Source organism: Gorilla gorilla, chromosome 2, assembly GCF_029281585.2.
Source record: "Gorilla gorilla gorilla isolate KB3781 chromosome 2, NHGRI_mGorGor1-v2.1_pri, whole genome shotgun sequence".
Classification (NCBI taxonomy): domain Eukaryota; kingdom Metazoa; phylum Chordata; class Mammalia; order Primates; family Hominidae; genus Gorilla; species Gorilla gorilla.
In genome coordinates, this window is record NC_086017.1 from 140,583,787 (window position 1) to 140,610,590 (window position 26,804).

Consider the following 26,804-nt stretch of genomic DNA (forward strand, 5'->3'; position numbering starts at 1 on the left):
TTTGCTTGTTATCTGTTCCAGGAAAGTAACTGGGGCAAAGACAATGTGATGATTCTCTAGTTCAGGGCACAGAATGTTTGCTGGTGACAGAGAGGGCATGGAGGGCACGGAGGGCCGGCAAACACTGTAAGTCATTTTGTTTGTGTAAGTTTAGGGGAACCCATGCTCAGCCTCACTCTGAAGCATGTGGTGTCACCCATATGATCTGAATAAGATGACAGATCTCAACATGTGGAATTGTGCACCAGGCTGTCTCATTGCTGTTTAGGAACAGTCCTGTATTTACCAAACTATGTGAGAGAGAGACAGCCTGATCATGAACCCCCGACCCTGCAGACTTCATGTGCAGTGCCCCAAATAGTCTAGAAAGTGTTGTTTAGCCGATAAACAAATGCCCATTTGTGAGACGGGAAGGAAGCACTGGGGGCCAGCGTCCCTGATGCTGTCCCAGGATCCCCCAGGAACACCTGCAGGGCAGCCTGAGATCATTCTTCCCGAGACCTGGGACTCCCCCAACTCAGCCCCTCAGGGCCGGGCCCTGCCTACCTCCTGGTTGCCTGCTTCAGCCATGTGGAGCCCGCCCTTGCTGCTAGAAAAGCCTGATGTAACGGTGGCACAGGAAGTTCTGATCCAGAGTGTTTTTGTTTGTTGTGCTTCCTCAGGATTTCTTTGGATCTGGAGACCCCAAAGAAACAAAGATGCTAATCACCAAACAGGCTGACTGGGCCAGAAATATGAAAGAGCCCAAAGTCACCGTGGGGATGTAAATCTCAGCAGGAGAGCACATCAAGGCCATTGAGATCTGTGGTGACTATGTCAGGGTTGACATGAAAGTTTCCGTCTGTGCCCTGAGCATTTGGCAGCATGTCATCACATGCCACCTCTTGGCTTTGACTGACAAGGAAACAAATCATGCGTCTCTAAATATTTAAAGCAAATGTGATAGCGATTGGGTTCCTTGGGAGACACAGAGACTGCCTGTGTTTAGCGCTCAGAGCAGGCCCCACACTCACCTCTTCCTTTAGAGGGCAGGCATTGAGGAATTCTCACGCCTTGGCCTCCACTTTTCTGTGTGAATTCCTGCACCCGTGGTATAAAGAGCGCTGGGCCACTTCCTGGCTGCTGAGTCTTGGGCTGGATGCTTCACCTTCACCCCAGACATTATTCTTCTCATCTGCAAGATGGAAATAATCACGCCCACCTCTTAGGGACCCAAGTGACAGGGCTTGGGTATTTCGGCAGGCCTTTATCCTGCTTCCCCATGGCATGGAGCTCCTGGGCCCGGCACCCCTTCCCTGCCTGCCCACCTGGGTGGCCTTTCCTCTTAGCAGCCAGGCCCCAGGGGCCCGAAGCCAGAGTCCAGGGGGAGGAGCACACGTGCCTGCCCCGGCCCCTCGGGAGTCCGTGGCTGTTTTGTAGGAGTTGGTGCCCTTGTGCTACCGCTGCTCCACCAACAACCCGCTGCTCAACAACCTGGGCAACGTCTGCATCAACTGCCGCCAGCCCTTCATCTTCTCCGCCTCTTCCTACGGTGAGTCCCTGCATCCTGAGCATGTGGGCGGGACAGCCTGTGGACGGCTAGGCTCACTCCACTGCTCTCTGGCCTCAGGACGTTGGGCAAGGGCCAAAGGCCTCTGAATGTCCCTGTTTATGAAATGAGGACACTCTGACACCCACCTGCCTGACACAAGGAGTCACTGTCGGTGTTCCCAGAGATAGGACCCACTGCTGCCCAAAGCTGAAGCACCCACTCTGGGAGCCTGGCGCAGGGCTTTACATAACCAAATGCCCCAGGAAGAGAGTCCGATGGCTTTGCGTTCAGACCAGGAGGCTGAGATAGGTTTTCAAGGCCCAGCTCCTTCGATGTTGACAGAGGATCAGAAGCCCCTTCCCAGGAGCTGAGCAGAGGCCACACACACACAGAGACTGCCCCTGCGCGCGCGCACACACACACACACACACACACACAGATTGCCCCTGCACGCGCACACACACACACAGAGATTGCCCCTGCACACACACACACACACAGAGACTGCCCCTGCACAGACACACACACACACACTGCCCCTGCACGCACACATACACAGACGGCCCCTACACACAGACTGCCCCTTCACGCACACACACACACACACACACACACACAGAGACGGCCCCTGCACACACACAGACTACCCCTGCACACACACAGAGCTAGCCCCTGCACACACACACACAGAGCTAGCCCCTGCACACACATACACACACAGAGACAGCCCCTGCACACACAGACTGCCCCTGCACACACACACACCGACGGCCCCGGCACCCACACAGACTGCCCTTGCACACACACACACACACACACAGAGACTGCCCTTGCACACACACACAGTCACACACACAGAGACTACCCTTGCGCACACACAGAGACTGCCCCTGTACCCACACAGACTGCCCCTGCTGCCTCCGCTTGCCTATTTTTTTTTTTTTTTTTTTGTATTTTAAGTAGAGACGGGGTTTCACCGTGTCAGCCAGGATGGTCTCGATCTCCTGACCTTGTGATCTGCCCACCTCGCCCTCCCAAAAGTGCTGGGATTACAGGCGTGAGCTTGCCTAGTTTTTTAAACCTGCTGTTCTTGTGCAGGCATGGTGGCTCATGTCTGTAATCCCAGCACCTTGGGAGGGCGAAGCAGGAGGATCACTTGAGCCCAGGAGTTCAAGGGTGCAGCAGGCCATCATCATAGCTATTAATGGCCACTGCATTCTAGCCTGGGCAACAGAGTAGAAACCGTCTCTAAAAACAAACCGTAAACACCACCTAGCACTAACGTCCTGTGACCCCTCCTTGCACTCTCCACCTTTGTGTAAAGTACTCTCTGTCCACAAAGTCTTCCTCTTATTCTCCCTCTAGTTCACATTTGGTTGTAAAGCCTCCGTACCCCTGAAAATACCCCTTACCAAAGCATAAAGGGCCTCTTAAAGTCTGAGGCCTATGTTTGATCTTCCCCAAATTCCCTCATAAATAAAGCAACATTCTGGAAACAACAGCCAAAAGATATTATATTGAAAACCGGTGATTACTGCTGTGTTCACTGTGTCAAGCAAAGTCCATTTTTCTGGTCTTGGGTCTCCACAGCTATGAGGACAAAAGTCTCTCCCCTCTCCAACAAAGGAAACACACTGAACTCCCCAAGAAGCATTCTCTTTTTTCCTTTTGGGATGGAGTTTCACTGTCGCCCTAGGCTGGAGTGCAGTGGCGCGATCGTAGCTCACTGCAACCTCTCCTCCTGGTTCTCCCACCTCAGCCTCCTGAGTAGCTGAGATTACAGGCGTGCACCACCACGCCCAGCTAATTTTTTCTTTTTAGTAGAGATGGGGTTTCGTCAAGTTGGCCAGGCTGGTCTCGAACTCCTGACCTCAGGTGATCTGCCCACCTCGGCCTCCCAAAGTACTGGGATTACAGGCATGAGCCACCACACCTGGCCCCAAACAAGCATTCTCTAAACTCCTGTAAGGAATGACTTCACATTCCCTCAGAGAATGTCAACTTCCCAAAATGCATCCCAAGAGTTTCCAGAGTTCCTGCCAGAAGTGCCCGCACAGATGCAAACTTCAGACCCCTGAAACCAGAGATGGACCCAACTCACTTGTTGCATATCAGCAGCACTCTCAGCTCCTTGACATTGTGGACCAGGAACTTCCGGAAGCCACTGGGCAGCACGTGCTTTCTGGTTTTTTTTTTTTGCTCCTATAACCAATGCTGGGCATCATATCAAGACCTGGCCCTTGAACCTTCTATGAACCCTGTTGTCAATGCCTCTGGGTTTCCACCAGTTACACTGAAGGAAATAATACACAGGTGGGTTAGCGTCTGTGCAGACTGCCAACTGTTCCTTAGGGGAGGGAAAAAAGGACCAAATGAAAAGGAAGTATGCCACACAGTAGTTGCCTTTGGTAATAGGACTTCACTATTTCCTTACATGCTTTTTTGGTGGGAAAAACCAGGAGCTCGTGGCTTTTGCCACTAGGAAGGCAGGCACCCCCGCCATTCTTACTCCCAAGAAATGGAGACACCAATGGGATGCGAGGGGACTGTGTAGATACTGAGATGGCGAGCACAGGTGCAGACACTGCTCTCAGCACCTCTGAGTTTTCTTGTCTATAAAATAGGGATCCTGCTGTCATAAGGCAACCCAAAATACATGATACAAATGCAAAGCCCTCCAAACACATCAAAACAGCCAAGTGTCCCTTTTCATTAAAGTTTCACTTCACACATCAAGAGACGTAAGTACCAGCACTAGGGCACACTGGGGGAGACCTGTATTTCCACAGAAAGCTCTTCCACAAACCAGTTCATCGGTCAAAGGTAATCCTGACTAGGTGATGTCAGAAACTGGCAGCCTGTTGGAAACTCCTTTCTTCACCTCACACCCATTTCCATCCCAGGACCACATACCTTGATTTTGACATATCGGTCTGACTGGTGCCAGATGAATTTCTTGGTTCTCTTTTTGACGATCTTGGGCTTCACAAGGGATCTGAGGGCGGCCATGATGCCTTTTGGGGAAGAAGTAGCCCCAGGTGAGGAAGAATCCTGGAAGGAGGCTTTCCCGCCCAGGGACTGAACACTGTCGCAGAGTGTCTTCCAATCACCAGCTACGGAGCAAGCTGGGAATGGAATGGGTGCCTCTGCCAGGCTTGCTTTCCCTCCCTTTCCGAAGCTGGCAGAATACTAGGCACTCTCCAGATGCGATCCCAGGAGGTCAAGGGTCACCTCACCCACTCAGAGCCCAAAGAATGCCAACAGCTGAGCAAATCAAAACTGACCCCAAGACACTCTCAATTTGCAAGGGGCAGCAAATCCCACCCTGCCAGTGTCTGAACCCCCAGATGGTCCTTCCGGTAGTACTGGCCTTGACCATCTACTTGAACTGGAGTCTCAGTTTCCTCACCTGTAAAATGGAGACGACATTGTGTGCTGAATGCCTGCAGTACCTGTTACAAGGTAAATGTTCAATAAAGAAAACCTTCTAATTCCCTAGGTAGCAGCTGCGCTACCACACCCCCAACACACACAAAACCATCATATCCCTCTAAGGATGCCTCAAACCTGGAGATCTTCCATTATCAACTCACAACTTCCTCAGTGTGGTCTTCTGAGCCATTCATTTATTTCCTACAGCAGCACCCCTTCTGTTCTCTTTGCAGCCATCAATTGGCACAGAGTGGGTACTCAATGAACCACGTATTCAAAACAACTTTGCCTTCTGGCCCATGATATCCTTGAAGGCAAGGGGGAAGTTTCATCTTTATATTCCCAGAGCTCCTGACAATCAAAATCTCTGTTAACAACTGAGTGAGCTGACCTGCACCCCATCTTTTTTTTTTTTTTTTTTTTTTTGCAGTCCCACCACAGCAGCCCTAGGGTCACAGACTAGAAGGAAAGGAACGTGGGGTCACGGCAATGAATGAATGCACGTGGGCCAACATCAGTTAAGCACGGTATAAACCAAAAAATAAATTCTAAGCCCCCCACCCAACTGAATGGACTCCTGCTCTTGGCCAAGGGCATTCCAAAGTTAACCTGAAAAACTAGTTCAAGCCATAATGGGAATGTGGGGTCGAACTTGCCTCATTATGCCCTTCTCCCTATGGAATTCAGGCACAGCTGACCAGCGTTAGCATTAAAAGAGATCCCAAGACTGACAAAACAGACTTTGTAGCAATAAGACACCAAATTCCAACCTGACTCTAGTATAGCATCACATGACAGATTGCAGGCCCTGAAAGAAACAGAAGTACTTTACCCAAAAATATATTTCTTTGACATATTCTGACATGGCCCTGTAAAGCTGTCTCTTGTGGGGACAATCTACGTTCTGTAGTGAATCCCCCTCCCTTTCCAGGTCTTCTCCCTGAGCCAGGAGAGGATCCACTAAGAGTATGGCACCTTTTCAGGCCTGGTAAGAAACATTTACAATCTACTCTCTTTGAAGCCCGCTACCTGGAGGCTTCCTCTGCATAAATAAGAACCTTGGTCTCCACAACCTCTTATCTGAACCCAGGCATTCCTTTTTGTTGATTCCAAGTCTTTAGACAAACTCAACCAATTGTCAAATCTACCAACAGCCCGGACCAGGCCCCCAAACACACCTCCCTAAAATGTACAAAACCAAGCTGCACCCCAACCACCTTGGGCACATGTTCTCAGGACTTCCTGAGGGCTTTGTCACGGGCCATGGTCACTCATACTGGACTCAGAATAAGTCTCTTCAAATACTTTACACAGTTTGACTCTTTTCGTCAATAGACGCAAAGCCCAACCACCACCCCGGCTGCCTGCTTCACTCTGTTCGTGTACGCGCTCCAGCAAGCCGACAATACCCACAGACACAGAGTGGTAGGGAAGGCCTCCTTACCAGGGGACCATAGGGCCAGATGAAGCCTGCAGGAACGCAGATGGCCACGGATTGGGACTCACTCAGGCCGGGCGCGGTGGCTCACGCCTGTAATCCCAGAACTTTGGAAGGCCGAGGCGGACGGATCACTTGAGGTCAGACGTTCGAGACCAGCCTGGCCAACATAGTGAAACCCACTCTCTACTAAAAATTCAAAAATTAGCCAGGCGTGGTGGTGGGCGCCGGTAGTCCCAGCTACTTGGCAGGCTGAGGCAGGAGAATCGCTTGAACCCCGGAAGCGGAGGCTGCAGTAAGCTGAGATCGCACCACTGCACTCCAGCCTGGGAAGCAAAGTGAGACTCTGTCTCAAAAACAAACAAACAAACAAACTCACCGAGCAGGAAAAAGAAGCACCAAGGAAGAGAGAGGGGATGAGAGAGCGCCGGGGCTGATGGGAGGTAACCTCTGGGTCCTGACAGGGAAAAGGCAAACACTTTCGGCTCCGGGTCCTTAAAAAAAAGACATGTCAAAGAAATAGTGCTGCAGAAATGCCGAATTTAACTGTTTTAATAGAGAGTAATATCTAAGAATGTAAAGGAAAATTTATCTTACCTGCCCTTGGCACTAGTTAGAAAGTTGGAATTCTTTCTGAGTTGAGACCCGGTGTAGGGAGGAATCTACTTCCGCCAGAAGTTGAAGCCAATCTAGCGTTTGGGCTATTTCCGCCCTTGTTTCCTCTACGCCGAAGTGCGCCTCCTAGCGGTCAGGAGAGATCAAGACCGACTTCCCAAAATTCCCTCACTGAATTTACGTAGTAAATAGTAATGAGACCGGAACCGCTAACGTACGATGGGCCTACCACAATTCTATAATGTAACCTATTATTGTTTCTATTTTGCATATGTGGAAGGAGAATTTTGGAGATTTTACTCCAAGCTCCACACTTCTAACCATTAGTCTAAACTACCTTGCTTTGTTTTGTTGGTTGTTTTGTAGAGTCATGGCTTTATTGTTTTGGCCAGGCTGGTCTTAAGCGATCTCTCGCCTCAGCCTTCTGAGTAGCTGGGATTACAAACATGAGCCTTTGTTCCCAGCTACTGTCTAACTTTTAAACTTGTTCTTGATTTGCTTAGCTTTTTTTTTTTTTTTTTTTTTTTGAGGGGGGGAGGAAGTCTCACTCTGTCGCCCAGGCTGGAGTGCAGTGGCGTGGCAAAATCTCGGCTCACTGCAACTTCTGCCTCCCAGGTTCAAGGGACAAGGGATTCTCCTGCCTCAGGCTCCGTAGTAGCTGGGATTACAGGTGTGCGCCACCACACTCGACTAATTTTTTTTAATTTTCAGTAGAGACAAGGGTCTCACTATGTTGGTCAACCTGGTCTCAAACTCCTGACCTCCGGTGATCTGCCCACCTTGGCCTCCCAAAATGCTGGGATTACAGGCGTGAGCCACCGCGCCCGGCCCTTAGCTTTTGTTTTTAAGATTATTTTGAAAATCAAATTTCAGGAGGAAAAAAACCTCCTAGATTCCACTCCTGGAACACAGTACATGTGTCACTGGCGATCTTGACAGGGATAGTTCCAGTGACCAGATGGGGTCAGAAGCTAAACTGGATTGTATTGATGACTGAATGAGAGAGAGGTGAGAAGGGTGTGTTAACAACTCCATGGTGAGATTTTTGGGTGTGAGGGAAATGGGGAGTTTGAGGAGACCCAGAGAAGTGGAATGTCTGAGGTCACACAGCTGGCAAGCCGTAGTGCTGGGGCTAGAACCCTGCTGCATCTGTGGCTATTCCACACCTCATGAATCGTGCTTATCCTGCAGGCTGTATGTAGTGAGATGGGATGCGGAGCAGGGAAGCACATTGCTAATGGCAGCCTGAATGATGCATGTCATGAAAGAAAAGGTCTTGATCGGGTCAAGTGGGTTCATCAACTGGGAGGGTTCATGAACCACAGAGCCTGCCTTCAGTTTCCAAAGACCCAAGAGATTTGGAAGCAGTAACCTGATGGCTCAGTCTTTGTGGGGTACGGGACATGCTGCCACCTCACTTCACAGAGGAGAGTATGGGGTACCCACACTGCTTCCCTGTGGGCACTGGGGTCCCAGGACAAGAGGCTGGAGGTGGCCTGCAGTCATCCCTGGAATAGCCCAGGGAATGTACCTGTATTCCCCCAGGCTCAAGGTTTCCCCACTGGGATCCCGGGACAAGAGGCTGGAGGTGGCCTGCAGTCATCCCTGGAATAGCCCAGGGAATGTACCTGTATTTCCCCAGGCTCAAGGTCTCCCCCCTGGTCACAGCTCCTGAGCAAGAAATCACATCAGCTGGGTCACAGGTGAAATGAGAAAAACTCCAACCTGCTTTATGTAGAAAGGGCAGAGGTCAGGGGAGGGAAATAGTCAAAAACTGCACGTCATTCCTTGGACACATCTACCCTCTGAGACACTGGACACTTTGAGTCCAGAGGGAACTGGCCCCCGATCCATCCCTCTTTGAAAGGATTTCTTTATTTGACTCTTTGACACTCCTCTTGTGTCTGGGCTCTGGGCCGCTGGCTGCACTGGCCCCTGGCCCAGGAAGGCTGGGTCCGGCAACACCTGGCTAGCTCTAGTTGATGTAGTACACCTTGGCGGCATCATAATGGGCGCGGGTCATGTAGTTCTTGTTCCTAAGGGGCCACCAGTGGTCAGGGTGGTAGGTGGCTGGGTAGACGTGGGGCTGGTGTTGAACACAACTGAAGAGCGCCAGGCTCCGGTCTGTGGCCACAGTGGGCAGGTAGAGCTGCAGCTTATCCAGAAGATGACCCGGCCAGAAGGAGTTGGGGTGTGTTTGCTGCAGACCACTGGACCTCTTCACCTTCAGCTTCCTGGAAAACAAGAAGACACAGGGATGGTTGTCATGGCAGACAGGCCAGGGCTGAGGCTTCATCGCAGAGCCCACCAACTGTGACCAAAGTGGAGATTTAGCACTGTGCCAAGCACTTCAGCACCTCAGTCCTCCCCACAGTTCCATATGGTCAACTCTGTTATCCTGTCGACCTCACCTGTGAGGACCCAGAGGCCTGGAGAGGCCATCGCACACTGAGCAAGTGGCCAAGTGCAGGCTTCATTCCCTGTCCAATGCCTCTAAACTCAAAGTCTTAAGCGCAAACCATCTGTTATCTGGAGGCATTTTAATGTGGTGTTTGGAGTACGGCCCCTGCAGCCACCCTAGCTGGGTTCAGATCCCCACTGCATCACTTCGTAGATGTGTGACTCTGAACATGATATTTACCCTGTCTGTGCCTCAGTTTCCTCCTGTGTAAAATGAATATGCTTAGTGTCACTTCATAGGGCTGTTGGGAGGATCTGAGTGAGTGAACACATGGAAAGCCCCAGAGCAATGCCTCCTGGCCCTCTCTGTGTTGTGTCACTGTCTCTCAGGCCAGGGCACCGAGCCCCAGCTGTTGTGCCAGGAGCACAGAGTCCCAGTTGTCTCAGGCGAAGCTGCCCCTCCTCCCACCTTCCTTCCTTGTGGAGTTAGATGATTGCCACAGACCTGGTAAATTCCTCAAACTCCTTAAAGCGCATTTTCTTGCTTTTCTTTGGCGTTTTCCTAGTGGAAAAGAGAGAAGCATTTTGTGAGGAGAGTGGAAATCCAGGCCAATGGGGCTTTAGGGAGTAGGTCAGGGCCGCAGGGGTGGACCCGTTTCTAAGTCTCAAATGAGAGCTCTGAAAGAAAAATGTCTTCCACCTGGGGTGGACCCTGACTCTGTGCCTCCATGCTCCAGGGGAACAAACACAGTGGGTTTGGGTCAGCTGGACCTACCCTCAGAATCTGGCCAGGTGACCTGGGCAAGTCACTTCCCCTTTCTCATCCTTGGTTTTCTCATGGTCCAGAATAGAGACCTCTCAGGGTAGTTACGAGGGAGGCTCAGTAAGTCACTGCCAAATCCTTTTGGGGTCCCTGGCTCCCACTCCCTACTCCAGAGCTTAACCCAGCCCTGAGGACGAAGGTGGTGAAATCTAACCCCCTTCCCCTCCAACCCTGAGCCTGACAGACATCACTAATCGTTCACGGCACTCTTTCCCACCCAGCCTCCATCTGGCCTTGGAATCTTTCATAACCATAAGTAGCAAGATACAGTCAACGTCTCTCCTTGACCTAAGAGAACTCTCTTTATCCTTTATTAGCTATGGCCTACCTAAGCATGGACCAAAATCCCCTTCCTGGGTTCCCAGCCACTTCCTGGCCCACCCCGGGGCTGGAAGGAAGTCACAGCCCGTGTCATGGCCAGGACCCATCTGCAGGCCTGGGCCTACTCCTGCACTTGAAGATGCCCCAACCAGAGCAAGGTAAAACAACGACAATCATTGATTGAGTGCTGTCCCTGCTAAGATGTTGACATTCTTTCTCATCTGATCCTCATAGTGTATGGTAGGAGCTACTAGGCCCCTTTACGCATGAAGATGCTAAGACTCAGAGAAGTGCCTTGTCCATTTAACCAGAGGCCTGTCTGATCTCTACAGGGCCCTGCTGTGTCCCACTGCAGGCATTCTGGCCACACACCCAGTGGGCAGCTGGCAGGGGTCTGGAAGCAGGGGCAGGTCCAGGCCCCTCCCACCTCATGGTATCCGGCCAGCTGGGCTCTCCTCCTCCCATGCCGTGCCCCTCCCTCTGCAGGGATGCTGCCTTGTTCCTCTGCAGTCACCCACGGATGCTGCCCACGGGTTGTCACCTGCTGCTTGACTCAAATCTGGGTAGCTCAGGCTTTGGAGTACCAAAGGAGGCCATTTTCTTAGAGAAGACTCAGGTTGGCCTCTCGAAAGGGCTGGAGGCAGGTCCCGGGGAAATGTTCTTTTATCCTCCTACGAGCTGCAAGCCCACCTCTTGCCAGAGAAGGGGTGTGGCCGCTGCAAGGTGGCAGGGCAGAGAAAGGGCTGCCCCCTGTTCTCTGCAGGGCCCTGACACCTGGCTGGGGATTTGTGAAGGCCCTCGCTCCAGCCCTGTTCTCTAAGGAGGCTCTCCTTTTCATCTTTTCCAGAAACCTTATGATTGTGCAGGACTGGGGTCAGGAGGGTAGCTGTGTGGGAGCTGAGGCCAGCAGGCCGTGATCCTGAGACATGAGCCAAGGGTGACCCGGGACTGGCCAGTCTGCAGTGAGCAGTCAGGTTGGGGGATGCTGCCCTAGGATGCAGACGCAAGCACAGCATGGCGCCCCAGGTACTCCAGCCTCCAGCCCCCACACTGAAGGGATAGCAATGGAGCAGGAGGCCAAGGCAGGGAGAAAGGGGGTCCGAAACTCAGCTTGTCAGTCCTCTTAGACTTGCCAGGGCCCTGGGACCGGAGCAGAGCCAGATTCGGAGAAAAGACCTTCCAGTCAGAGTAGTAGCCTCCCGGCTGCCGGATGGGGCACACTTTGTCCATCTGGAAAATGATCTTGTCTCCTGGGTACAGCAAGGCTGTGGACAGCAAGAGAAACATCTGCAGCCATCAACCCAGACTGCCCATCCCTCCCTAAGCCTCTGGGGTCAGAGGAGGTGTGTTTTTTTTTTTTTTAATTCACATTTTTAAGACGTTTTTTTCTTATCTATATAGTAACTTTTTATTGTTGAATAGTTGTAGATTCACTGGAAGTTGCAAAAATACTGCAGAGGGGTCCCTTGAACCACTGTCCCAGTGGTGACATGCATATAGCTGTAGTGTGATGCCAGGAAAGGGGCCTTGGGACAATATGGCTCAGGGGACTACAGATGAGGGGGGCTTGTTCATAACAAGGACAACAAAGCCCCCAAGGCCCCGGTGCAACGAGGTCTGAGCTGTCCCTGGAGGCAGGAGGATTTGACCAAGACTTGACGAGGTTAACTTAGACCAATTTTCTGTTCTGTTTTGTTTTTCTGAGCAAGGTCTCACACTGTCGCCCAGGCTAAAGTACAGATCATGGCTCACTGCAGCATCAACTTCCTGGGCTTAAGCGACCCTCCTACCTTAGCCTCCTAAGTAGCTAGGGCCACAGGCATGCACCACCATGCCTGGCTGATTTCTTAAATTTTTAGTAGAGATGGGGTCTTGTTATGTTACCCAGGCTGGTCTGGAACTCCTGGGCTCAAGCCATCCTACCTACCCCAGCCTCCCAAACTGCTGGGATTACAGGCATGAGCCACTGCGCCCGGCCCACTTGGATTTGTTTGGTGGCAGTTTTCTCCTTGTCTTGAATTAATCTCATGGAGATCCTTGGGAGAGTTTTCTCAGATGTGCTGAATATAAAAAAAGTACTGAGCCAGGGTCTCCACCTTCTGCAACTATCAAGCAGTGCTTGTCTTAAGCTGGTAACACATGAAAGCTCATGTTCTAGAAAAAGTGATGGAAGTTACACTCCAGCTAGTTAATGTTGGTTATTTGGGGGTTGGGAAGGGGCTGTGGAGGTGAGAAGGAAGGAGAGGGAAGGGGGAGATATGTAACATTAATATTTTCAAAAGGTACACATGATTTTTTAAAGTATGATTTAAAAATGAGTTATATAAATAATTTTCTGTAAATGGAAAAGGAAAAGAGATTTGTGAAAGGATGGTCACTAAAATATTCACAACAGCCAACTCAGGCTGGGAAATTTTGATTTTTATGTTTTCAAAAAATTCAAATGAGCAAGTATTATCGCCAAAACCAGGGTGGAAAGCCAATAAAGCTATATTCACAGGGGAGGGGGAGACCTTGTTTAGATTCTGGCTCCTGAGCTTGAAGCCTGGAGTCTGAGCCACCAAGGTCTAGTCTAGAACACAGAGCTGGAAGTCCTGATATTTGAGCCTCTCTGCTTATAGGAGATCAGGCCTCTGTCATAAAGATACCGAATAGCAAGTGGCCAAGACAGTGGTCAGAGATGGATTTGGGCCTAGTCCCACTCACAGGATGCTCCTGTGTGCCCATGAACGTGAGATCCTGCAGACAGGTGAAGCTCACTCATGTAGGAACCCAGCAGCTAGCAGAAGCCAGGGGTGGATGCAGTGGCTCATGCCTGTAATCCCAGTACTTTGGGAAGCTGAGGTGGGACGATCGCTTGAGCCCAGGAGTTCGAGATCAGCCTGGGCAACAAAGCAAGACCCCATCTCTTAAAAAAAAAAAAAAAGTGGCTCGATATTCTGGTGGGGACAGACAAAGAAGCACAGAGGGGAAGACCTAACCCACAGGAGCAGTCCAGGGCACATGGCAAGCTGGCCTGCATTTGAGAAGACAGAGCTGCAGCTCCACCACTGCGTAAGACCATGGTGTAAATAATCCGGAAAGGTGAGGTTCCCCAAGGAAGGAAGAAGGAGGGATGTTTTGGTGAAAAGTCAGCATCCAGAGCTATAGGATCTCCTTCTGTCTCTGCCCTCCCAACCCAGGTAGCACATGTGGGAGACAATGACCACTGAAGTTGCTTGCCTGTGTTCCTGACAGCCTCTGACCACATTCCCCTGTATACACTTGTTATGGGCCAAATTGTGTCTCCCCGAAATTCTTATGTTGTAATTCTAATCCTTAGTACCTTAGAATGTGATGTGTGTGTGCACGTGTGTGTGTATGAGAGAGAGAGAGAGAGAGAGAGAGAGCGAGAGAGAAAGGGTCTTGCTCTGTCACCTAGGCTGGAGTGCAGTGGTGCAATCTCGGCTAGCTGCAACTTCGACCTCCCAGGCTCAAGTGATCCTCCTACCTCAGCCTCCTGAGTAGCTGAGATTACAGGCACATGCCACTATGCCTGATGAATGTTTGTATTTTTTGTAGAGATGGGGTTTTGCCATGTTGCCCAGGCTGTTCTCGAACGCCTGGGTTCAAGCAATCCACCCACCTCGGCCTCCCAAAGTGCTGGGATTATAGGCATGAGCCACTTCACGCTGCTAGAATGTGACCGTTGGGGGGGGGATAAAAAAGGATGTGACTTCATTTGGAGATTTTGGTGGTTTTTTTTTTTTTTTTTTTTTTTGACAGGGTATCGCTCTGTCACTCAGGCTAGAGTACAGTGGTATGATCATAGCTCACCACAGCCTTGAACTCCTGGGATCAAGCTATCTGCCTGCCTTGGCCTCCCAAAGTACTGGGATTACTGGGGTGAACCACTGTGCCCAGCCTGGAGATAAAGTCTTGAAGGAGATGATCAAGCTAAAACGAGGTTGTCCATGGGTGGGTGCTAATCCAATTTGACTGGTGTCCTTATAAGAGAAAATGTGGACACACAAGAGAGACAACAGGTGTGCATGTGCAGAGAAAAAACTGTGTGGAGGCAGCAAGGAGGCAGCCATCTGCCAGCCAAGGAGAGAGGCCTTGGAAACCAGCCCTGCTGGCATCTTGATCTGGGACCTCCAGCCTCCAGAACGGTGAAAAATAAATTCTTGTTGTGGAAGCCGCGCAGTCCACAGACTGGTATTTTGTTATAGGAGCCCTAGCAAACTAATCTAAGAAGACACAGGGCCCTACAAATTTAGTGCTTGTTTCGCTCCCTCTTGGGAAAAAGATGGTAATAATCAATTGTGACTGTAAAGTCTAGTTCTCACGTAAGTCACACCACTGCCTGTGTGACGTGTGCCTTTCTCAGAAAGCTACATTTCCCAGTATGGCCAAAGTTCCTTCCTAGGCAGAGGTTCCTAGGAGAAAACCTCTGCCCCCCAGTGCAGCTTGCTCCTTCATGTTTTTAAAGCACAGAGAAGATCCTGCCCATTAAATTTATACATTCACCAGGCCGGGTGCGGTGGCTCATGCCTGTCATCCCAGCACTTTGGGAGGCCAAGGCAGGTGGATCACCTGAGGTCAGGAGTTCAAGACCGGCCTGGCCAACATGGTGAAACCCCATCTCTACTAAAAATACAAAAATTAGCTGTGCATGGTGGTGCGCACCTTTAGTCCCAGCTACTCAGGAGGCCAAGGCAGGAGAATTGCTTGAACCTGGGAGGCGGAGCTTGCAGTGAGCCGCAATTGCACTACTACATTCCAGCCTGGGCGACAGAGTGAGACTCCATTTCAAAACAAAACAAATTTATACATTCACCAATTCACAAGTTTGGAATGCAGGCATTGCTAAATTTTCATCTCGGGGCTGGGCCCTTCTCCGCTCCCACATATTAGAAGTGCTCACCCCCCAGAGACACAGTGGGCTCAGACCAGCTTGGATGTATGAAAACGTGTTTTCCACCCAAGCAGAGGAAAGAAGCAGTGTGGAAATCTCAGGGCTGAGTCTGAGCACTCTCTGCTCAAAGGGCTTTAGCAGGTCCTGTCTCCACGTGCTTTCATACCACACTGCTTGTTGCAGAAGAACCAAGCAACAGCGTGGCCTAGAGAAAGGCTTTGTTTTGATAGCAGTTATCATTTCTATCAAATATCCCTCTTCAATATTGCAACTCTTCCTTTATGTTCAACTTCAGGGCTTTCTCACTTGGAACTCCTGTCCTTGGAGCTTTCTACTCTAGAATGAGCTTTTGGTTCACCAAGCTCAGGGTTCCAGAATCCAGACCCCCAAATCTCAGTTGTGGAACCCAGACCTCCGGGCCTTGTGTTCTAGAAATCCCATCTAGCAGCAAAACAGACTGGGCTCCTCCTCTTCTCCTCCACGCCCCCACTCCGCCTTATTCCCAATGTCCCCACCAGAGACTACAGTGGCTTGAATGGCTGCATGGGTGCCCTGGGTGGCATCACCCTCGCCCCAGCTCTGGGGTTCCCTTGGCATCTTCCTAGGGCCAGCCACCGAGGCCCTTACCTTTCATGAGGATGTCCTCCGTCAGCGGGAGGCCATAGGACTCACAGAGCTTCCAGCATTGCAGGTAGACCAGAAAGTTGTGCCTGCGGGCCGACTCAATGAGCTCCCTCATATCCCCGTGGATGGTGGACGGGAGGCAGTGCTCATCAAAGTGCCGATTCCCACAGCGCACCAGGTGACATTGCTCCGTGTACTGGATGGAGGGGATCATGAGCTGCGAAGGAAGCAGAAAGGGGCTCGCCCTTCTCTCGCCTGTGTCCCTCCTCCTGGCCAGAAGAAGGAAGATGCAGTGCCTCATCGACCTCTCCCCTGCGAGGTCCCCATGAGGGGTGATGGCAACCAACGTCCAGTGGGGCTGCAGTTCCGGTTCTGAAGTCAGTGAAGACTTCAGGTTCAGAAGCTCAGGTTCTGAAGTCACAGCCATGCAGACGGGTGTGCAGGTGTGCACACATGATTGTGTAACATATATGGTAAAACAGTACCCATGCCCTAGAGGCGTCCCATTGAAAAATGACATTCGCGGGGCCACAAGGTGGCTCACACCTGTCATCCCAGCACTTCGGGAGGCAGAGGCAGGAGGACAACTTGAGCCCAGGAGTCCGAGATCAGCCTGGGCAACATGGCAAAACCCTGTCTCTACAAAAAAATTAGCTGGGCATGGTGGCGCGCGCCTGTAGTCCCAGCTTCTCAGGAGGCTGAGGTGGAATGATGGCTTGAGCCCGGGAAGTTGAGGCTGCAGTGAGCCAAGATCAAGCCACTGCACTCCAGCCTGGGCAGTAGAGTGAGACTGTCTCAAAAAAAGAAAAGAAAAGAGAAGAGAAAAGAGAAGAAAAGAAAAGTGACATTTAAATTAGGAGTAGCCATCTGTGACCTTGAGGTGAAAGCCATGAGCTAAGATAGGAGGAGGCTGGCGGAGCAGGTAGCTGCTTTTGTTGGCTGCCACCACCTTGTTTTTTAACGAGGAAAAAAAACCCCTAACTTTTAAAGCTTCTAAAACCAGAATCAGCAAAGACCAGCCCATGAGCCAAATCTGGCCCACCAGCTGTTTTTATAAATAAAGTTTTGTTGGAGCACAGCCACACTCATTTGTTAAGGTGCTGTCTGTGGCTGCTTTCCTGCTGCAACACAGAGCTGAGTAGTTGCGACAGACAAGATATGGCTCACCAGGCCTAAAATGTTTACTATCTGGCGCTTTACGGGGGAACTTTGCTGGTCCCTGCTCAAACATTTTGGGTTTTCTTGTCATGCAACTGAATCAAATCTTAGTAGATATAGCACTTAGCAATATCTGCCATTTTATTATACGTACAAATACAAATATTATAGGTATAAATACAAATATGTATTTTTAATTATATATATATATTTGTGTTTATTAATTTTTTTTTTTTTAGAGACACGGTCTCACTCTGTAGCCTGGGCTGGGGTGTACTGTGCAATAATAGCTCACTGCAGCCTTGACCTCCCAGGTTCAAGCCATCCTCTGGCCTCAGCTTCTTCAGTAGGTGGAGCCACGGGCACACGCCACCATGCTGGCTAATTTTTTAAAAATTTTGTGTAGAGACGGGGCTTTGCTGTGTTGCCCAGGCTGGTCTCAAACTCCTGGCCTCAAGTGATCCTCCTACTTTGGCCTCCCAAAGTGCTAGGATTACAGGCGTGAGCCACTGCACCTGGCCTGTATATAATTTTTTTTTTTTTTCGAGACAAGATCTTGCTCTTTCCCCTCGGCTGGAGTCCAGTGGTGCGATCTTAGCTCACTTCAGTCTCAACCTCCTGGGCTCAGGCAGTCCTCTTACCTTAGCCTCCTGAGTAGCTGGGACCACAGGCACATGCCATCACCCCAGGCTAACTTTCTAAATTTTTTGTAGAGACAGGATCTCCCTATGTTGCCTAGGATGGCCTCGAACTCCTGGGCTTAAGCAGTCCTCCTACCTTGGCCTCTCAAAGCGCTGGGCTAACAGGTGCGAGACACCACTCCCAGACTATATTATATATGAATATTTATATGTAGTATTGTATTGATGTTGTCTGCCTCCCTTACCAGACTGTCAGCTTCCTAGGGGCAGGGACTGTTATGCTTACTATAACACCCAGAAGAGTGCCTGGCACGTGGTAGGCTCTCAATAAATGTTTACTGGACAAGCTAATTCACGCAATCAATCCTTCCTTCACTTGCCATGTATTTCTGGAGAGTCTACCCAGTGTCAGGCCCTGTGCCAGGTGCCTGGATTCCAGCTGTGATGAAAATGCAGGCCTGGTCTAAGGATGAAAAGTCATAATTAAAGAATAGGGAGAGGGGGACGTGATAGTTTCAGAAACAGGATCTTACTACATTTTACAAAAACCTCAGGAGGCAGGTATTGTTCTTATTTTACAGATGAGGCACGTGAAGAAGGGGTGGTTGTAGAGGTGAAGACCCTCCTCCCCAGGGTTCTGCAGCCAGCGGGTGGTGCTGCTGCGGTGATCTGAACCCCAGCTGCTCCAGTCCCCAAGCCGCATGCTCTCCTTGGGCTGGCGAGGTACCTTGTGCTGTCGCTGCCGCTCGCAGTACCACTTGCCCACTTCCTCCATCTCCTCCAGGGTCATGGGCCGCGCCTCCATCTGTGTGTCGATTGCAGGCACCGTCAGTAGGTCCACTTTGGGAAGCTGTGGGGCTGAATCCACCTCCTGCTTCTTGAGCGGACCCTTCAGGGAATCTCTGTGCTTGGCCAAGATATAACCTGGAGTCAGAGGGAAGAGATGAAGGAAGGAGGGACTAAGAGGGTGCCCAGCCACGGAACCTGCCAAGCAGTTATCCAGTGTCACCCAGCAGGCACCAGGCCACCCCTCCGCTCCCTTCCCACACGTCTGGGCAGTGCCCACCTAAGCCACCTAAGCTGTACCTTAGATGTGGCCCTCCTCTCCATCTCCACTAATGGCGTCCCTTACTGCACCAACCCCAGCCCTCTGGCTGCCATTCTCGTCCTGTCACCCTGTCTCACCAAGCAGCAAATAGGATCTTTAAAAAATATAGAGTATAGCCAGGCGCGGTGGCTCACGCCAGTAATCCCAGCACTTTGGGAGGCCGAGGAGGGCGGATCATGAAGTCAGGAGATCGAGACCATCCTGGCTAACACTGTGAAACCCCGTCTCTACTAAAAATACAAAAAATTAGCCGGGCATGGTGGCACGTGCCTGTAGTCCCAGCTATTCGGGAGGCTGAGGCAGGAGAATTGCTTTAACCTGGGACCTGGAGGTTGCAGTGAGCCGAGATCGTGCCACTGCACTCCAGCCTGGGTGACACAGTGAGACTCCCTCTCAAAAACAAACAAACAAACAAACAAAAAATATAGAGCAGGGTACTTTGGGAGGCTGAGGCGAGTGGATCAGCTGAGGTCAGTAGTTCGAGTCCAGCCTGACCAATATGGTGAAACCCCGTCTCTACTAAAAATACAAAAATTAGCCGGGTGCAGTGGTGTGCACCTGTAGTAGTTACTTGGGAGGCTGAGACAGGAGAATTGCTTGAACCCGGGAGGTGGAGGTTGCAGTGAGAAGAGATCACACCACTGCACTCTAGCCTGGATGACAGAGCAAGACTCCATCCCCCCCCCAAGAAAAATATATATACATATATAAAGCAGGGTGCAGTGGCACGCCTGTGGTTCTAGCTACTCAGGAGGCTGAAGTGGGAGGATTGCTTATGCCCAGGAATTTGAGGCTGCAGTAAGCTATGATCATACCTGTGAATAGCCACTTCACTCCAGCCTAGGCAACATAAGGAGACCCCATTGTATGGGGTCTCCTTATGTTGGATATGTGTGGATGGATAGATAGATAGATAGATAGATAGATAGATAGATAGATAGATAGATAGATAGACAGACCGACCGACCGACCAGATCGCCTCATTCCCTTGGCTTCCCACAGCATTTAGACCAAAACTCAGAGTCCTTTCCCTGGGCTACGAGGCCCTGCTGTACCATCTGGCCTCAGCTGCCTTCCCACCTGGTCCATGGCGTACCATTCACCCTTCACCCGTTCCACCCAGCCACCCTGACCACCTTCTGTCTCTTGCAAGCTTTCCTACCCCAGGGCCTTTGCCTTCACAGTTCTTTCTGCCTAGATTGTGCTTCCCCCAAGACTAGTTCCTGTCAATCACTCAGATGTCGGCTCCAATGTCTGCTTCTCAGAGAGGCCGTCCCTGACCACCAGCCCTTTAGGTGCAAGCTCATCGAAAGCTGGGGCTTTGGCTGGCCCACTGCTGTGTTCCCAGTTTCTAGAAGTGGCACATAGTAGTCACTCAACAAAGATTCCAATGAATGAAAGAATCCCATTGTCCCTGCCCTGGTTCAGACCTTCATTGTCTCAAGCTGAAATAATATCCTGACCTTACCACCTTCTATTGAGGCTGTGAACAAGTGGCTCAGCCTCTCTGAGCTCCAGCTTCCTCCTCGTAAAGCAGGAATAGCAATCCTGACCTCTGCGGACATAAAGGATAAACTGAGATCATTCTGCAAGAATGAAGAAGAGCTACTGCAAGAATGAAGAAGAGCTACTGCAAGAAGAACTACTGGAAGAAGGCACCCCTGCCAAGACGCTCAAACTCTTGCCTCTTTAGACAAAGTGAGAGACACCCGGACAGAGCAGGAGCACCGTCATCTGGGACAAACACCGCCACTTTAAGTTCCAGCTCCCTTTCTAGCCTCATGCATTTCAAGGAAATCACTTCTCTTCTAACTATAAGCAGCCAGAAAGAGCAGACAGTAAAACACAGACAAGACAGCTCAGGCACAGAGGGAGGTGAGGGGAAAGTCTCTTGGGTGACTGCCAAACTTCACCCTCATACAATGGGCCCCAGTAAAACTGTGGGCCTTAATAAGCACATTCCTTTCCCTTCAGGTGCACTAAGATAGGGAAGCTAAAAGCAGACTCGGGGGATATGCCTGCAGCTGCAGAAAGATGTATGGAAACAGACACGCAACTCTGCCTCCCAGATAAACACAACAAAGAGACAGAGAAGCAGTCCAAGCCTCTGATAAACTCTTCCACCGTGAATCCTTAAAAACTCTTAGTCTGTAAGAGAGTGTGGCTCTGACCTAACTCAGCCAGCAGCCCCTCTCAGGTTTGTTTTCTCTAAAATAAACCTGTCCTTGACTATTGAGCCACCTTTCCTGTTTCTTTCCTCTTTCTTTAATTCTTACACACCCCAGTCTACCTATCTTACCCACTATTGGTCACCAGGGAAAAAGAACTCAGTGATGATGCCAAAATAGCACCATGAGAGCAAAGGTCTGCTGCCTGGCTTTGTGTTTACTTACTGGGAAATAACAGGCCCCAAAATATCTCTGCTGCGAATATGCATCACAGCACACTGTGGTCACTGAAATGACTCGCAGCCAGCTACACAGATAACGATAAGCTTGGTAATTTATAACAAAAAGGCACAAAGAGTATCAGAGGGAAAGCAGCCCAACTTGAGGTGACCTTAAAAATGTGCTGGACATAAAGGAGATTACTACTGTTGGGGTGGTGACACATGCAGGAGCGACTGTTGGGGTGCTGAGTTTCCCTGAGCTCTGAGAGAGGCAGAGACCCTGCTTGGGAGGTGATAGTTTCTCTGCAGGGCAGCTGGTTGAGACTGGACATTGAAAATCTCCTGGAGGACTGAGGAATGGATGCTCTGAGCTGCCTGCTGTCCCCAAATGAGCCACTCCAGTGAGGATGCTGAGTAACTCCTCTTGGTGTGACTGTAAACTCCAACGGCCTCACCCCAGATCTTTACCATTGTTAGGAAACCCCTCCACTGCCTCCTCCAGGGCTCCTGTGTGACTCAGGGAGGACAAGGAAGCCCCAAACATGCATGAGATTAAATTCCTGCCAACCTGGTGGATGGGAACAGAGCAAGATTTGTTTCATTTAGAAAAACAAAGCTGTGGCTATGTTTGGGAAGGGTGCTAGAATGGGTGGGTGGTTGTAATTGTTCTTTTTTGTTTGTTTGTTTACTACAAGAATGGTACTAAGATATAAAGAAATATTATATAATGCACCTTTGTGTTGTAGAGTAAATTCACAGCCAGAGCTTTAGCAAGTCCGTTTCTAATTTGCCTCTGTGCCTTGTCTGGACAGATGTGGCCCCACAAATGTATTGCTTGGCAGATGGAACTTGAGCCATGCACAACCTTTACAACTGTTGACAGCAACCCTTGATAGCAGATACCCCTGATAGCAGAATACCAAAATATACTTTCCAGTAAACCGTAAACATGTGCTAATTCTGGTTCTGAACAAGAATTTTATCAATAAGCTATGGATTAATAGTGAGGAGGCCTTGGACCCACACACACATAAATGTCTCTGGAAAGGCTTGCCATTTGGGTCAGTTCTCAGCCTCTCAGGTGGGCTCTGGTGGGCTGAGTATCCTCCTCTAAGAACAAGGGCTGGGACTCATTTGTCTTTGAATGGACACAGTGGTAGCTGGGCACTCAAGGGAATATCTACTCCTTAGTTAATCTCTGGGCCTGAAAATTTCCAGAGGCTTGGCCAAACCACAGTTGGCCAAAACTGGGGAACACACTGAGGAAGTGAGTTTGGAGGAGAGGCCAAGGCTGCCTGCACCATGCTTGCTCCCAGGACGAGGAGGTGGAGGCACAGGATGGGTACGCACGCTCCCTTGCAGTGGCCAGGCTGCTCCTTTGCTGAGCCATAGACCACTGCTTGTAGGTATTGGCCAGGATATCCATGGTGATGGTGTTGTGCTTCCCAAGAGAGCTGAGGTAGATCACTATATCCTCCACCTCTTGGTTCTTCAGAGGGACTCCGACCTGAGGAGAGAGAAGACCTTGAGACTAGCAGGCTCCCATCCAAACATCCTGCTCTGATGGCCAAGGCCTTACCAGCCTCCTCAGACCCCCATCCTGCTTCCAGTTTCATCCTCAACCACTCTCTACTATACCCAAGGTCCCTGCTACAGGAGCTCAGAGCCCTTTCCCGGTCCTTGAATGAACTCTACACTTTCTTACCTTTGCCTTTGCTCAGGCAGTTCCCCTTCTCTGCCTGAAAAACTCCTATCCCTCCTTCAAAGTCCAGTCCAGATGTCACCATCTTTATAGAGTGGGTTTCTTCTTCCTCTAGGGTCCCACCCCACTTCCTACCAGTCTCAATGGCAGCATCTACCATGCTGGATACGAAGCATGATTTCACATGTGGATCATCCCTATACACAAGTAACACATAAATCTCCCTTAATTCCTGGAAAATGGGATCAAGAATACTATACACCTCATTCTTTTAAGGACGATGAGCAACTCTGGAGGTGTATAATGCTTGCCAGCAACATTGGATATTCAAGAAGAAAAGTTTTAAAGGAAATATGATTTTGTTCTTCAGTTTCTTTAGACAATAGTCATTGTTCACTGAACTTTACTCAAACTCCTGGCCTCAAGTGATCCGCCTGGTTCGGCCTCCCAAAGTGCCGGGTAAACAGACGTGAGCCACTGCGCCTAGCCTTGATCAGAACTAACTTGATCAGAGCTAAGTAAGATCAGAACCCTCCTGGTGCTGGCTGGACGTTGTGCCTCACGTTTGTAATCCCAGCACTTTAGGAGGCCCAGGTGGGTGGAATGCCTGAGGCCAGGAGTTCGAGACCAGACTGGCCAGCATGGTGAAGCCCCATCTCTACTAAAAACACAAAATTAGCCAGGCATGGGGACACATGCCTGTAATCCCAGCACCCAGGAGGCTGAGGCAGGAGAATCCCTTGAACCAGGGAGAGGGAGGTTGCAGTGACCCAAGACTGTGCCATTGCACTGCAGCCTGGGCGACAAGAACGAAGCTCCGTCTCAAAAAAACAAACAAACAAATAAACAAAAAAAATGAACTCTCCTGGTGCTAAAGAATGGAATATTTAAACTTTTGGTTATGGAGATTAAAGACTATTATCTTTAAATGCTTTGAAATGTTGTTGAGATAATTACATGTCATAAAACGTGTGAGAAAACTGATAATAATTTAAAACCACGAAAGACATCACAGTCAACTCCCTAAAGTTGTTTAAGGTATTTGTTGTCGTTGTTTGGGTTTCTTTTAAGTTGAGATCTTGCTCTGTCACCCAGGCTGGAGTGTAGTGGTGTGATCATAGCTCACTGCAGCCTCTAACTCCTGGGCTCAAGTGATCCTCCCATCTGACCCTCCCATGTAGCTGGGACTACAGGTGTGTGCCACCACACTGGGCTAAGTTTTTTAATTTTTTGTAGAGATGGGGGTCTCACTATGTTACCCAGGCTGATCTCAAGCTCTTGGCCTCAAGCAGTCTTCTCACTTTGGCCTTCCAAAGTGTTGGGGGATTACAGGCATGAGCCAGCATGCTAGGGTAAAGTATCTTGCATTCAAAATGTATAAAAACGTAATTCATCTAGACTAGGGTTAGCAAGTTAGCAAGCTTTTTCTATAAAAAGTCAGATAAGGCCAGGCGCAGTGGCTCATGCCTGTAATCCCAGCACTTTGGGAGGCTGAGGCAGGTGGATCACAGGGTCAAGAGATCAAGACCATCCTGGCCAACATGGTGAAACCCCTTCTCTACTAAAAATACAAAAATTAGCCGGGCGTGGTGGTGCACGCCTATAGTCCCAACTACTCGGGAGTCTGAGGCAGGAAAATTGCTTGAACCTGGGAGGCGGAGGTTGCAGTGAGCCAAGATCGCACCACCGCACTCCAGCCTGGTGACAGAGTGAGACTCTGCCTCAAAAAAAAAAAAAAAACAACAAAAAAAACCAAAGCCAAAAAAAAAAAACTAAAAACAAAAAACCTCAGATAGTAAATATTTTAGGTTTGGCTAGCCATATGGTCTGTGTCATACTGCTCAACTCTGCCATTGTAGCATGAAAGCAGCCATAGACAATTCAAGGATGAATGAGTGTGGCTGTGTTCCAATAAAACTCTATTTAAAAAACAGGAAGCAGGCTGGACTTGTCTCTTGAGCCACAGTTTGCAGACCTCTGCTAGGCCGATACAACTTTCCATGATGATGGAAATATTCCACATCTGTGCAGTCCAGTAGAGGAGCTACTTGCCACATGTGACTACTGGGCACTCAAAATATGTGGCTGGTGTGATTGAAAGACTGGATTTTTAAATTTATAATTGATTTAAATTAATAAATAGCCAGTGAAAGTAAAAGTGTGGTCCATAGACCAGTACTACAGGCATCACCAGGAGCTCATTAGAAATACAGCATCTTTTGATGACCCACAGATGTGCTGGGTCAGAAGCTGCATTTCGACAGGACACCCATGTAACTTATATGCCAGTTACAGTTGGAGACACTCTACCAGCTTTCTCTGATCTCAGTTTTGGGGTCTGCTGTGCAAGACAGGGATTCCCCAAGGTAGCTGGCTGGTTATGAGGTCGACTCCGCAGACTTTCCACTCAGGTGGGGGTTTTCAAGGTCAGACTGGTGCGGGGCAGATATTAAGGATCTGATTTGGCCACAAGTTAATCCATATTTTCCAACCTGGCTTTATAAGTAATAAGGCTGACAGTTTGCACTCCTTGTGTCTACTTCTCAGTTGAACCAGAACCTAGCGTGGCGGGGGAGGGGTGGGGGTGGCAAAGAGGGAGTACATGTACATCCTGCCCACTTAGGCCCATCCAGAGAAAGCAGGTGGCACTTACTGCCTTTATAGCCGCGATGAACTCCTCCCTGGTGATTCTCTGGTTCTCACCCTGGCCCACCTTGTGAAATATCTCCAGGATCTTGATCTTGCGGCTATGCAGGTAGGAGTACATGACCGACAGGGCAGGGGGCTCGGGCAGCTGGAGCTGGGGCACCATCTGGCGGGACAGCCGGGAGAGCCTGGGGGCTTTCTTCTGGAAGAGGTGAGAGGGTAGGGCAGAGGAGAGAGTTCAAAGGAGACAGGCCAGGGGGATGCAGTCCCCAGAGTTAGGGACTAAGGAGAGGCCGAGCAGCTCTAAATAGCAGGATAGAGTACAAAGGGCACTGGGTTCAGGGCAACTGCGTTTGGCCACAAAATGCCTGGGAGACTTTGCTTCTCTGAGCCTTGGTTTTCTCATCTGAAAAACACAAGGCTTGGACAATATAGGAACTAAAATTTCATTCTTATCCACATCTCTCCTGTCAAACCTGTCAGTATGCGTAATCCCACTGGTCTGGTCTCTCAGTGCACCAAAACCTATACCCTTCCCTGGAGCCAGGTGGAGACTCCCCATCCCCGCCCCCAGCCTTTGCATCTGCTATAGGCCTCCTGCCTGGAAGACTTTTCTCTCTTTCTCTATCTGTCCAAATCCTCCTTCTCCAATTCCAGGTGAAAGGGCATATTTTGTAATGCCCTTCTACCTTGGTGCAGCACTGGACAGTTTACAAAGGGCCTTCCCATTCCCTAGGGTATTGTTCCTCTGTGCTTCACCTGGGGTGCTTATTATAATAGAGACCCACCTCTATTAATGGCCTGTAGCAAACTGTAGAGCCATTAATCCTATGTGTCTGCCTCTCCCACTAACATGTGAACAACTTGTGCTATGGCTTAATGTTTGTCCCCTCCAAAATACATGTTTAAACTGAACATGACTTTTGTTAAGCCACTTGGCACATGTGACTATTGAGCACTCAAAATGTGGCTGGTGTGATTGAAGGACTCCATATTTAAATTTATAATTAATTTACATTATTAAATAGCTAGCAAAAGTGTGGTCCTGTGGACCAGTACCACAGGCATCACCAGGAGCT

At 49.9% G+C, this 26,804-nt stretch overlaps 1 protein-coding gene, 1 non-coding gene and 1 pseudogene across 4 annotated transcripts in view; all 3 read right to left on the reverse strand.

Annotated features, from left to right (window-relative positions):
• Window positions 1–3,628: 3,628 nt before the first annotated feature.
• Window positions 3,629–7,520, reverse strand: LOC109026352 (large ribosomal subunit protein eL32-like; annotated as a pseudogene).
• Window positions 4,615–4,753, reverse strand: LOC115934196 (small nucleolar RNA SNORA7). Its single transcript, XR_004070018.2, has one exon. It is a non-coding gene; the product is annotated as a small nucleolar RNA SNORA7 (small nucleolar RNA).
• Window positions 7,521–8,720: 1,200 nt separating the features above from the next.
• Window positions 8,721–26,804, reverse strand: part of EFCAB12 (EF-hand calcium binding domain 12) — a 29,879-nt gene continuing 11,795 nt past the window's right edge. Inside the window, exons 3-9 of one of the 3 annotated variants that reach the window (XM_019023600.3) lie at window positions 25,733–25,924; window positions 22,728–22,884; window positions 18,608–18,804; window positions 16,085–16,298; window positions 11,672–11,825; window positions 9,922–9,978; window positions 8,721–9,250 (exon numbers count right to left, since the gene is read on the reverse strand). In XM_019023600.3, the coding sequence (XP_018879145.1) occupies window positions 8,992–9,250; window positions 9,922–9,978; window positions 11,672–11,825; window positions 16,085–16,298; window positions 18,608–18,804; window positions 22,728–22,884; window positions 25,733–25,924 (1,230 nt within the window). In that variant the 3' untranslated portion in view covers window positions 8,721–8,991. Of the gene's footprint in view, window positions 9,251–9,921; window positions 9,979–10,191; window positions 11,826–16,084; window positions 16,299–18,607; window positions 18,805–22,727; window positions 22,885–25,732; window positions 25,928–26,804 lie in introns of all 3 variants that reach the window. The other 2 variants (XM_004036282.4, XR_010132922.1) reach the window with 2 other exon arrangements.